The 13,906-nt window shown below is 40.9% G+C and overlaps 1 protein-coding gene across 1 annotated transcript in view; it reads right to left on the bottom strand.

Moving 5' to 3' along the window:
• LOC137439401 (homeobox protein engrailed-1a) overlaps positions 1-8,420 on the bottom strand; it is a 58,133-nt gene extending 49,713 nt beyond the window's left edge. Inside the window, exon 1 of the mRNA XM_068135162.2 lies at positions 7,955-8,420. Within this exon, the coding sequence (XP_067991263.2) occupies positions 7,955-8,420 (466 nt within the window). The remainder of the gene's footprint in view (positions 1-7,954) is intronic.
• Between the last annotated feature and the right edge of the window lie 5,486 nt (positions 8,421-13,906).

Raw genomic sequence — 13,906 nt, 5'->3', positions numbered from 1 at the left:
AAAGCTGCCCCAAACCATAATATTTCCACCACCATGCTTTACAGTTGGTATCAGGTTCTTGTTGTCAAATGCTGTCTTTGGTTTTCGCCAAACATGTCTTCTGGTACTGTGGCCAAATAGCTCTACCTTTGACTCATCTGTCCAGAGCACATTGTTCCATTTATGCTGGTCTTTGCCTCGGTGTTCATTGGCAAACTTAAGTCTTGCCCTGATGTTCTTTCTGGACAGCAAATGTTTCCTCCTGGCACCCCTCCCATGTCGATCAAATTTGTGCAGCCTCTTTCTAATGGTAGACTCGTGCACTTTGACATCAACAGTGGCAGGAGCTACCTGTAGGTCCCGTGATGACATTCTGGGGTTCTTAGAGACTTCTTTCAGCTTCTTGCGGTCTGCTCTCGGGCTGAACTTGCTGGGGCGAACTGGCCTGAACAAGTTGGTAGTTGTTTGGAATCTTCTCCACTTGTGGATGATCTTCCGGACAGTCGAATGATTGATTTCAAATTGTTTGGAGATCTTTTTAAATCCCTTCCCAGACTCGAAGGCATCTATAACCTTCTTCCTGAAGGCCTCAGAGAGCTCTTTTGATCTAGGCATGGTGACGCCACACACTTCAACAACAAAGAGCAAACCAAACTAAATGTCTGAGGTTTAAATAAGACAGGTTCCTCCAAGATCCTCTCTAACGATGTTCTAATCATTTGCACCCGAGCTGGTGCACCTGATTCTAATTTTAGGTATTTGAAGTAGTGATAAATGTAGGGGTGTACTTACTTTTTCCACATGCGAAATTTGCATTTGTGTTTATTTAAATTATACAATGGACTACAAAATGTAAATGTTTCATGATATTTGTCATATTATATCACCTTTATCTCTCAATATTTTTGAAATGAAGATCAAATAGCTGTATGTTAAAATATGTTGAAAAGTCAAAACTTTACATGGGGTGTACTTACTTTTTCACATGACTGTATACTATATATATAATATATAATATATAATGGACCTCTGGTAGCTTGTAACTGTTGCTGCGTTTTTGCCTGTGGAAGAACTGCTGAAATCTATATAACTGGGTTCTTCCCAACATCTTTGTTCTTTTCACATTTCTTTCGACTTCATATTTCTCTATATTAATTTTAATTCTTGCTTTTTCTTTATTGTTCACCGCACCTTTCCTATGCCATCTCCAGGCATTGCAAATCGTCATTGCCGGGCACTGAAGGTGGCTCGGCAGTGACGCACGCTGAAAGGGAGTACTCAGTTTTCACACTGGTTGTTTGTTTGTTGGACACCGCACCTTTCCTTTGCCATCTCCAGGCATTGCAAATCGTCATTGCCAGGCACCGAAGGGGGCTCGGCAGTGACGCACGCTGAAAGGGAGTACTCAGTTTTCACTCTGGTTGTTTGTTTGTTTTCTTGTTTGTTTTCTTGGTTGTCCGGGCGATATCTCAGCCATCCTTTAAGCTCGGAAGCTGAAATTTCGGCACAATAGTGAGCAAGTCCTTTGTCAAAAACGTTATTGTACACCGCTCCTTTCCTATGCCATCTCCAGGCATTGCAAGTCGTCACTGCCGGGCACCGGAGGGGGCTCGGCAGTGACGCACACTGAAAGGGAGTACTCAGTTTTCACTCTGGTTGTTTGTTTATTTTCTTTCTTTCTTTCTTGTTTGTTTGTTTGTTTGTTTGTCCGGGCCATATCTCAGCCATCCTTTGAGCTAGGAAGCTGAAATTTCGGCACAATAGTGAGCAAGACCTTTGCCAAAAACTATATTTTTTGTTTTTTGATTAATCAAATAATTGAGGAGTTATTTCGTTATTAGCCATTAATTAAGTACTTATTTAATTAATCAAATTTCCTTTCTCTTCTGACCATTAACTCAGGCACCTTTTGAGTTAGGAAGCTGATATTTGGACATGCCAATGACCAGGTGATTTGGCTGCAAAGGCTATTTTTAATTTATTAATGAATCAATTAATCAATTAATCGATTAATTATTGAATTATTCGATAAATGACTAAAAAATTTTTTTTTTAAAGTTGCAGATTCTGATGAAATGGTGGTGGTTTATGTGTTCTCTGACCGAATTGATTAATAATTTAATTTTTTATGATTATTATTTATTTATTTTCATTATTAATCATTTATTTATTTTCTTTCTCATTTGGCCAATATCTCAGGCACCTTTTGAGCTCGGAAGCTAATATTTGGACATGAGTGACCAAGTGATGTGGCTATCAAGGATATTTTTGATTTATTGAATAATCAATTAATCGATTAATTATTGAATTATTCAATTAATTACTAAAAATTTTATTAATTTATTTCAGTTACAGATTCTGATGAAATGGTGGTGGTTTATGTGTTCTGTGACCGAATTGATTAATAATTTATTTTTTTCATGATTATTATTTATTTATTTTCATTATTAATCATTTATTTATTTTCTTTCTCATTTGGCCAATATCTCAGGCACCTTTTGAGCTGGGAAGCTAATATTCGGACATGACAGTGACCAAGTGATGTGGCTATCAAGGATATTTTTGATTTATTGATTAATAATTTAATTGATTAATTATTTATTGATTAATCGATTAATTATTTATTGATTAATCAATTAATTATTTAATTTTTTTAAATGAGTTATTTAATTAAATTTCTAAAAGATACATCTTCAGATGAAGCACTAGTGGTTTAGTTATGCTATTAGCCAATTGATTAAGAAAATATGTTGTGATAATCTTTTATTGATTTTAATTATACAATTAATCAATCAATTAGTGTACACCTCTCCCTCCCAATGCAGCCTCTATGAGCTGCACTGCGGTATTGCCGGGTGCCGGAGGCGCCCCGGCAATGCCGCTGTAGGATATTTAATTATTTGGCATGGGGGCGGTGTACTTTGAATGTATGTGTACTTGTTTGCTTTTTTAAATTTCTTCTGGTTCCTTCTGATGACTCCAAAGCAGTAGTTGGTTTTCCGTTTCATACACACACACACACACACACACACACACACACACACACACACACACACACACACACACACACACACACACACACACACACACACATACACTGTATATGTTGGGGCTTCCTTTTTGCTTTCGGGTATGCACACTTGCCTTTGTGTTGTCTCGCCTGGGTTTCAATCTCCACCCAGCTATAAACTGTCATCTTGGTGGTTCGCATGCAGAGAAATATATCAATGCACGCGTCTTCATCAAAAGGACGTTGAGCTGGAGGACCCATCTGCCAGCACGGGTTGTTGGTGGATGTAGAAGATCACACGACATCTTTAGTAAGAAGAGGCAAATTGTCATCGGCACTCAAAATAAATTGGAAATTCCTTCCACAAGTATCCTGCGTCAGAGTGGCGATTTGTCCAGGATTTGGTTATCTCCTTGAAACCTTTCCCGACATGTCATGAACGACCCGGATGTCTGTGAGAGCATGGGCCTCCAGATTATAACATTTCGTGGCCTATGAAAGGATGATGGTTTTATTTTCTTTGCAAGGTTGTCGCAGTGATGTCGGGCAGACAAGGTGCTGATGATACGCTAACAGCTTAGAAGTGTGAACACTCACCTTTGCGCTGTCTATCCTGAGTTGGAATCTTGAGCCACTTGTAAACTATCATCCTGGTGCTTTGCGTGCTGGGCGATGCACCTATGAGTATGTCTTCCATCGGATGGACCGTTAAGCCAGAGGCCAGGTGTTAAATATTCCATGGTCCCTTTTGTTAACAATATGCGAGTTATCACTAACACCAACACCTTGAAATAACTAAAAATATCTGCCCTGACTAACTGTTTCGGAAGCAACAGCAAAACACCCAGCATAACCCAATCTGAGAGACATAGATCAACATAACCATGACTAAAAACTGTACAGTGCATTTTTTGAAATGATCAACAAAAGCTCTGTGTAGCAACAGAAAAGATTTAGGACAGTGTTACTATTCTCTGAAGAATATGGTTTTGTTGCACGACACATCAGAGCTGTATTTGAGGGCAAGATGGGAACCACTCAGAAACAGTTCTTCGACTTCACAGAGGAAGTGAAAAGAAAGGCCTCGGAAGGCATCAGTATGGACGCCAAAAAGGGTTGAAGCACTTTGAACTGCAATGAATGGCAGTCCTGACAAAGCAACCAGAAAGGCAAAATGGTGGTCAAATGGAACATGTTGTCCATGACAAATACATTTCTATACAATATCGTTCACATTTGAATGAAATTTTGCTTTATACACATTGAAAGTCTTCACTTACAACTCAATATGTCATCATTTCATGGGACAGTGTGTTTGGATGCGTGTGTGTGTGTGTGTGTGTGTGTTCATGCCTGAGTGTGTGTGTGTGTGTGTGTGTGTATGTGTGTGTGTGTGTGTGTGTGTGTGTGTGTGTGTGTGTGTGTGTGTGTGTGTGTGTATGTGTGTGTGTGTGCGTGAGCATGTGGGTGCATATGTGTGTGTTTCCTTTGTCGTTATCTCCAGATGAGGGTTTCAGAAGATGTAACAGAGCCTGTCCAGGTCTCAAAGTATGCACATTTGTGTGTGCATGCATATATGTGAGTGTGCATGTATATAATGAGTGTGTGTGTGTTTATATGTGTGTGTGTGTGCGCATGCAAGTTGCTGTTGTTGGCTGCTATCTCAACACGTGGGTAGGTCTTAAGGGATGGAACGGAGACCTACCCATCCAGGTCTCAAAGCACACACATTCGTGTGTGCGTGCATATATGTGTGTGCATGTATATAATGAGTGTGTGTGTTTATATGTGTGTGTTTTGGTGTGTGTGCATGTATATAATGAGTGTGTGTGTGTGTGTGTTTATATGTGTGTCTTTGTGTTTCGTTGGTCAATATCTCCATATGTGGGTTTCAGAAGATGGACGTCCAGGTCTCAAAGTATGCACATTTGTGTGTGCATGCATATATGTGTGTGTGTGCATGTATATAATGAGTGTGCGTGTTTATGTGTGTGTTTCATTGATCGTTATCTCCATATGTCGGTTTCAAAAGATGGAACAGAGCCCGTCCAGGTCTCAATGTACACACATTCGTGTGTGTGTGCGCATATGTGTGTGCGTGTATGTATATGTGTGTGTGTGCGCATGCAAGTTGCTGTTGTTGGCTGCTATCTCAACACGTGGGTAGGTCTTAAGGGATGGAACGGAGACCTACCATGTCTCAGAGTATCCCCTTCCATGTGTATGTGTGTGTATAGGCATGTGATATTTTTTTTTTTTAGTTTTTTAAATTCTTTAAATTCAAATAGGTCGGATTTTCAAAAAGTTCAAGGAAAGACATAGTCACCCAGGAAATGCCAATTTTATTTATTTTTCAACGTACAAGTAATCAAATATACATTCCTGATTTTATAAAAAATAAAATAGCGTTTCCTGACTAATTATATATAGGTTACTTGTACATTCAACAAGTAAACGCAAAAATATGTTTTAGGGCTACACACTTTTATTTAAAAAAAGTTTTAAACCAATTTTTTTTAAATTACATTTTGATAGATGAAAATGTACCAGAAAAGAGTACCGTGGACCAAATTTCAGCTCTCTAGGACGTATGGAACCTAGAAAATAAACGTCTCAAAGATTTGAAACCGGACAAACAAACAAAGTTCAGATGAAGTTAAATAAAAGTGTGTGGAAAGAAAGGAAATCTTTGGCGTGAACTTGGATTATTGTGACCACTTCGTTGGCAGAACATTTTAAAGGCCCATGTACCGCAAATAGGATGAGTGTTTGTTTTATTTTGTTTTTCTCTAAACTAAGGGAAGGACTTAACCTGTACTGCAAACAAATCAACAATCAAGAGCATCTGCAACATGTGATCACAAAGTACGTGATCTCGATTTTAAAACAAACAAAAAAGTTGGAGAACAAAACAAGGGAATTTGAACGTTTGAAGGTTTAAGTAGTTCTTAAAGAAGAACGCAAAAATGCATTTCTTTATTTCTTGTTTTGCCGTTTCGTTAGTCATTCATCAAAAGATGTTGCATGTGATGGACGCCGCGTGCGTCGCGATCATCGCTCGCAATGTCATCGCTTTTACCATTACGAGCAATTACAACCACGATGCTCGAAAATGGCGCGTCACGTCTCATTTGCCGCACAACGAAAAGATTGCGATCGGCATTGCCAGGTTGAGTATCAACGGCTGTCACTGACGAACAAGAGAGGTGACAACGGAAGGCAAACGACGAGGCGTTCAGTTTGACGTCGTCACAAATGGCGAGCAAAATGGCGTAGTTGAGGCCATAATGTTCGGTTACGTATATACAAGTACAACATAGAACGGCACTCAGTAGAGAGCATACCTCCACCTGGTTGGCCATATCACTCAATGGTGAAGAATCACTTTTAAAATTCTTCTACCTGGATCCGGATCGGAATCTTCACCAAAATTGAATCTATTTGTCCTTGTCACACACACAACCTGTCCAATAAGTTTCGTCCAAATCCGTCCATAACTTTTTGAGATATCCTGCTATATGTTGGTTTTAGCCCTATCTCCCAATAGTGAAGAATCACTTAAAAATTTTAAAAAATTCTCATATCCGAATCCATATTCCAGATTTTCACCAAAATCGAATCTACTTGTCCTTGTCACACACACACACAACGTCTCCACCAAGTTTCGTACAAATCCGTCCATAACTTTTTGAGATATCCTGCTATGTCGTTTTTGGCCCTATCTCCCAATGATGAAGAATCACTTAAAAAATTTAATAATCCCCATATCCGAATCCATATTCAGATCTTCACCAAAATCTAATCTATTTGTCCTTGTCACACACACAACCTGTCCAACAAGTTTCGTCCAAATCCGTCCATAACTTTTTGAGATATCCTGCTATGTATCGTTTTTGGCCCTATCTCCCAATGGTGAAGAATCACTTTAAAAATTCTACGAGCCCGATCCGAATCCGGATCTTCACCAAAATCCAATCATTTCGTCCTTGTCACATACGCTACACATCTCTGCCAAATTTCGTCCAAATCCGTCCGCAACTTTTTGAGATATTTTGTTCACAAACGGACAGACAGGGGTGAAAACATAACCTCCCTCCACCTTTGGTGGCGGTGGTAACGAGGGGGCACAGGTGCTGGTGTGATTTGTCGGGTTTGGTTAAATTGTTAAAATAAAAAACAAAACAGCAACATACTCAACTATTGAGGATTCAAAAATCACATGCTTTTGGCTCATCAACCCCCCCCCCCCGCCCCCCTCCCCAGCAGTGAGTTTTGTCGAGGACTTTAAAGGTAAAGATTTGACAAATAAATGCGCAAAAGTTGCGCAATGAGTTTCACCGGTAAAAGTGCGGTCTGGCTACGTGTTACCTCTCGTAAAGTAGAGTCGTTTACGCCAATTCGGGATTTCTTTCACATTTACGACAGTCCGTTCGATTTGGAGCCTCGATAATCACGTACGAGATGGCGAGGCGGTCACAGCCCTCGACGCACGAATTTTGAGCGCAAAGGTCTTGAATTAGGAGGAGCCCCTTCCGTGAGCTATGTTTACCCGACAACCCACGACGTCGATCCCAACTTCTCTGTACATAATGACCGGAAGATCTACACGAGCACCTTCACTCCCGTACACACGATGACGGATGTATGACGTAGACAGGTATTTTCGTGCTTTTGCAACGTTTGTTTTTAACGTTTCATATAACGAGCAGAATTGATGAGAATACGAAATCGTTGTTTGCACCGTTTATTAAACACTAAAACTCAAGTTCCCCGTATTTGTGTATTATCGACATTGAATTGTTTTATTTATTCTTTATTCGTTTCGTGTTGTTTTTCATGTTGCTTTTGATTTCCATGCACCGCTTAGGCCTTGACAATTTGTGGCAATGAGATGGAGGTCTATTGGTCATGACGATGAGTTTTATGGTACAGATGGTGATGGAAACCCTATGCGCTTGAGCTTACCGGACGAAGGTCTGTCGGAGTAGCGTGTGCAGTAGACCCAGGCCGGCCAGGGTAGGGACTGCGTCGACGCGTCGGAGGGTGCGACCTCGGGGTTTTCTTGCTCTGCGGAGCGTCCGCTCACGATCCCAGAACCGGGTGCGCCTTCTTCGCAGCCTTTGTTAGGCCGCCGAGGTTCTCCCGGTGAGACTCGCAAAACAGAGCCTCCTCCTCCTCCTCCTCCACCTCCGTCGCTCGTTTGTGGTTGTGGTGAGCGGCGGACGCGGTCGTGCGTGCCCTCCCGCGACTCGGCCCCTCCGTTGGCTCCGGCCTTTTTCTGGCCGAACTCCGGCCTCAGTATGTTTTCGATGAAGAAGTTGGTGACGCTGGCGTGGGGTGCCTCCGGCTGCCCCGGCCCTACGGGGCTCCCGCCTGGCTCCCGCGGCGAGTCCCCTCGTCCAGGGCTCGGGGCTCCCGCGCTGTGCGCCATCCAGCTTTGGGACCCTTGCTCTTGGATCGATGGATAAACGATCTTCCCGATTGGTTCGAAAATTGGCGGTTTATTTTGCTCCTTTTACCAAATATAGAAGACCAATGGGGGAGAGGACAATCATGGAGACGAGGATATTGAAGAAGAGGAGGAGCAGCAAAGAGTCTCGGGAAGCTCATAAACGGAAATCTATCGAACAAAAGAGGAGGAAAAAAATCGTCCCAAAGATCCGCGTTTGCTCTTTTCGTCTCGCACTGCGATTCGCTCTGAACCAACCACGAAACCCCTCTACCGCCCTTATTCGCCCCCTCCCTTTCACTCCTCTTCCCTTTCTGGAACAGTCTTCCTCAGCACCAACAGCGCCTCCTGTCCCCCCTAACACCGTTCCTCCAGTGTTCGATTAACGTCCCGCACGATGCTCATCCTGTGCTGAGATGACATAGACTCCACCTTGTGTGCGCACAAGGGGTTGGGGAGAGGGGGGCAGGGAGGGACTGAGGTCGAGGACCCAAGCGGAGGGGCAAACCATGGGGATGAGGTGGAGGGGGTGAAGTCAGGAGTGCGGGGTTGGAGAGCGTCACTGTTGATCCGTTTCGCGGGAAATTTGCGATCGATAGAGCGCGTGCGTCTCTTGGCCTCGCCTCTTCTACTTGTCCCCGTGTGACGCATCCATGACGTTGCATGCTCATTTTGGGGGGGGGGGGGGGGGGAGTGTTGGAGGGGTTTTGTTGCTTACTCATTTCTTGCTCATTTTTTTTTGCTTGCACACATTACCTTGAATGATGCCGCATTGCAAATGAGATGTGTCACTTAAAATTTATGAAAGGTATTCAATTTATAATATCTGATCAATTCTATTCACGTGTAAAATGGACTAATTTTGTAGACGTTTATGGATGCATCTACGATGAGTATGCAGAAAGGCTAAACTGTATATTTAGGATAACATATACGTACCCACAAGGAGCATTCAAAAACTAGTATGAGCTAGATACTTACAATGGTTCAACATGGACAAAAAATAGTTGTGATGACACTTGTGTGTGTGTGTGTGTGTGTGTGTGTGTGTGTATATATATATATATATATATATATATATATATATATATATATATATATATATATATGTATATATATATATATATATATATACACTACCGGTCAAAAGTTTTAGAACGCCTCAATTTTTCCAGTTTTTATTGAAATTTACGCAGTTTAATGTCTCAATGGACTCTGAAATTAAGCATCCGACAAACAAACAATTGGAGATAAAAAAGAAGTCATATAATTATTTTGTTTAACAAAATTTAATTGAAATTTTTGACTCGACAAAGTATCCACCTTTTGCAGATAAAACCGCCGAACACACTCGTGGCATTCTTTCCACAATGGAAATCAAATATTGTTCGGGAAGTTCTTCCCAACACTGTTGCAGAAGTTCCCACAAATGTGTTGCACTTGTAGGTTGCTTTGCTTTCACCTTTCTGTCCAGTTCATCCCAAACCAGCTCGATGGGGTTTAAGTCTGGAGACTGTGCTGGCCATTCCATGATTTGAAGCCAACCGTCTTGTTCTTTTCCTCGAAGGTAGTTTTGACATAGCCTGGAGGTCATTATCTTGCTGTAGGATGAACCCTTGACCAACTAGGCTTATACCAGAGGATATTGCATGGCCCTGCAAAATGCTGTGGTAGCCCTTTTGGTTCAGGGTGCCAGTCACTCTGTGCAAGTCGCCGACTCTGGATCCAGCAAAAGAGCCCCAGCCCATCACGCTTCTTCCTCCATGTTTGACAGTTGGTGTCACACACTGAGGAACCATCCTTTCGCCTACTCGACGGCGTACAAAAACCCTGCATGATAAACCAAAGATTTCAAATTTTGATTCATCGGTCCATAAGACCTTCTTCCAGTCTGCAGTAGGCCACTGGCAGTGCTTCATGGCCCAGGCAAGCCTCTTTTTCTTGTTTTGCCATCTTAGCAATGGCTTTCTTACTACCACTCGACCTGTCAAACCGGCAGCTCGAAGTCTTCTCTTCACAGTTGAAACTGAGACTTGCTTACTTCGACCAGTGTTAAGCTGTGCTTGAAGCTGTTGTCCTGTGAGCCGCCTATCACGCAAGCTGTTGACTTTCAGAAACTTGTCTTCTGATTCTGTTGTGGCTTTGGGTCTGCCAAACCTCTTCCTGTCAGAGTTTCCTCCAGTTTCCAAGTGCCTTTTGATGGTGTAGGAAACTGTACTCACTGATACCTTGGCTTTCTTTGCAATTTCTCTAAAGGAAAGACCTACACTTTTAAGGGTTATAATGGTCTGTCTGTCTTCCTTTGTTGATTGCCTTTTTCACGCCATTATGATAGCAATATACTACTTCCTGCAGTGCAATATTGTCCAAATAATGCTTCAGAGGGTGTAATAACAGTCTGTTCCAACACTGCTTTTATACAGACAGGGGTTTGTAATCAAGTAATCAGCAGAGGTTGGGACACCTGTAGGAATTGTTTGCATCAACTTTCAAGGCTTAATTTACCTACATTGCTGCAGAACAGCTGTAAGTTGTTAACCCATTACTTGTTCCCTGAAGAAGGCCTTTTTTTTTTACAATATAACTGTGCAATTTACATTCTTTTCCGCTTTTTGCTAACCTAAACTTTTTTTTTAACCTCGGGCAGTTTACTGCTTACCTTTGTACCATTTCAGGTTCCATTCAATGGACTTGAATTGCTTAAATTTCAATAAAAACTGGAAAAATTGAGGTGTTCTAAAACTTTAGACCGGTAGTGTATATATGCAGTGTGTGTGTGTATATATATATATATATATATATATATATATATATATATATATATATATATATATATGTATATATATATATATATATATATATATATATATATATATATATATATATATATATGTATATATATATAATTTCTTATTTTGTGTATATGAGTGAGTGGGTGAGGGTGTGTGTTTTTGCATGAATTAATTTTTGCATGAGTGTGTGTTTTTGTGTGTTGAGTGGTGTATGATGTAAGGGTAGGTGGTTGGTTGGTTGGTGTTGTATGTGTGTGTCTGTGTGTGTATGTGTGTGTATATGAATGATCTGGTGTGTTTTGTTGGTGAGTGGTGAAGGGTATAAAGGTGGGTGTTTGAGTGTTCCACCATGTTTGTTTGGTGCTGTGGATTCTGGATGTGGAGGTGTTGTTGTTGTTCGCACAGGCTGGGGGTGGGGGTATGTACGCATCCAGGTGCAGTTGCTGCATGTGGATGTTTATGTGCCCCTGCTGGCCCACCTACGCTGACCGTATCGAGGTTGAAGGGCCGAAACGGGATGATGCTGAGGACCTCGACTGAGGACCCGGTCTGTGCGGCACACTTGTGACCAGGTGTGTTTTGAACTTATATCTATCTATATATATATATATATATATATATATATATATATATATATATATATATATATATATATATATATATATGTATGTACAGTCACGTGAAAAAGTAAGTACACCCCATGTAAATTTTGACTTTTTCAACATATTTCAACATACAGCTATTTGATCTTCATTTCAACAATATTGATAGATAAAGGTGATATAATATAACAAATATCATGAAACATTTACATTTTGTAGTCCATTGTATCATTTAAATAAACATAAATGCAAATTTCCCATGTGTAAAAAGTATGTACACCCTTGGATCTAATAGGTGGTATTGCCCCCTTTGGCAGAAACAACCTCAAGTAGGCATTTCTTATAACTGTCTACCAGTCTCTGACATCGACTGGAGGAAATTTTTGCCCACTCCTCCATGCAGAATTCTTTCAGCTGTGCGATGTTTGAGGGGTTTCTTGCATGCACAGCTCGTTTCAAATACCCCCACAACATCTCGATGGGATTTAGATCCGGGCTTTGACTTGACCATTCCAGAACCCTCCATTTCTTTCTTTTCAGCCATTCCTTGGTGGATTTACTGGTATGTTTAGGGTCATTGTCATGTTGCAAGGTACACCTTCAGTTGAGCTTCAACATCCGACAGATGGCCTCACATTATCCTCAAGCACCCTCTGGTACAATGAAGAATTCAAAGTGGATTCTATGATGGTGAGCTGCCCAGGCCCTGATGTACCAAAGCTGCCCCAAACCATAATATTTCCACCACCATGCTTTACAGTTGTTATCAGGTTCTTGTGGTCAAATGCTGTCTTTGGTTTTCGCCATACATGTCTTCTGGTACTGTGGCCAAATAGCTCTACCTTTTACTCATCTGTCCAGAGCACATTGTTCCAGAAATGCTGGTCTTTGTCTCGGTGTTCATTGGCAAACTTTAGTCTTGCCCTAATGTTTTTTCTGGACAGCAAAGGTTTCCACCTGGCACACCTCCCATGTACATCAAATTTGTGCAGCCTCTTTCTAATGGTAGACTCGTGCACTTTGACATCAACAGTCTCAAGAGCTACCTGTCGGTCCCGTGATGACATTCTGGGGGTTCTTAGAGACTTCTTTCAGCATCTTGCGGTCTGCTCTCGGGCTGAACCTGCGGGGCGTCCTGGCCTGAACAAGTTGGCAGTTGTTTGGAATCTTCTCCACTTGTAGATGATCTTCTGGACAGTTGAATGATTGATTTCAAATTGTTTGGAGATCTTTTTAAATCCCTTCCAAGACTCGTAGGCATCTATAACATTCTTTCTGAAGGCCTCAGAGAGCTATTTTGATCTAGGCATGGTGACGCCGCACACTTCAACAACAAAGAGCAAACCAAACGAAATGTCTGAGGTTTAAATAAGACAGGTTCCTCCAAGATCCTCTCTAACGATGTTCTCATCATTTGCGCCTGAGCTGGTGCACCAGATTCTAATTTTAGGTATGTTAAGTAGTGATAAATGTAGGGATGTACTTACTATTTCCACATGCGAAATTTGCATTTATGTTTATTTAAATTATACAATGGACTACAAAATGTAAATGTTTCATGATATTTGTTATATTATATCACCTTTATCTATCAATATTTTTGAAATGAAGATCAAATAGCTGTATGCTGAAATATGTTGAAAAACTCAAAACTTTACATGGGGTGTACTTACTTTTTCACGTGACTGTATATATATATATATATATATATATATATATATATATATATATATATATATATATATATATATATATATATATATATATATATATATATATATATGTATATATATATATTGTTACGGTCCGCGGATTAGATGTTATTTACCGAGCGGAGGTACCGCGGCCAAACAGTTTTTCCCCGACTCACCCGATTCACCCAGACGTTGGCCGTATCGCGCCACAGCTATTCAATATGGAAAAGACTAAGATGACGAATGCAAAGAGGAAGAAGAAGAAGACGTACAGAAGAGTAACGGGGTTTATTATTTACACACACATAAGCAAAAAGAGCAGTTACGGTTATTTACAGGGGACATGAAAAAGCAGGTAACACAGTGAAAATTACTAGCTT

The sequence above is a fragment of the Myxine glutinosa genome, chromosome 1, assembly GCF_964187855.1.
Source record: "Myxine glutinosa chromosome 1, kmMyxGlut1.1, whole genome shotgun sequence".
Taxonomy (NCBI): domain Eukaryota; kingdom Metazoa; phylum Chordata; class Myxini; order Myxiniformes; family Myxinidae; genus Myxine; species Myxine glutinosa.
This window is presented reverse-complemented; position numbering and strand designations above follow the sequence as displayed.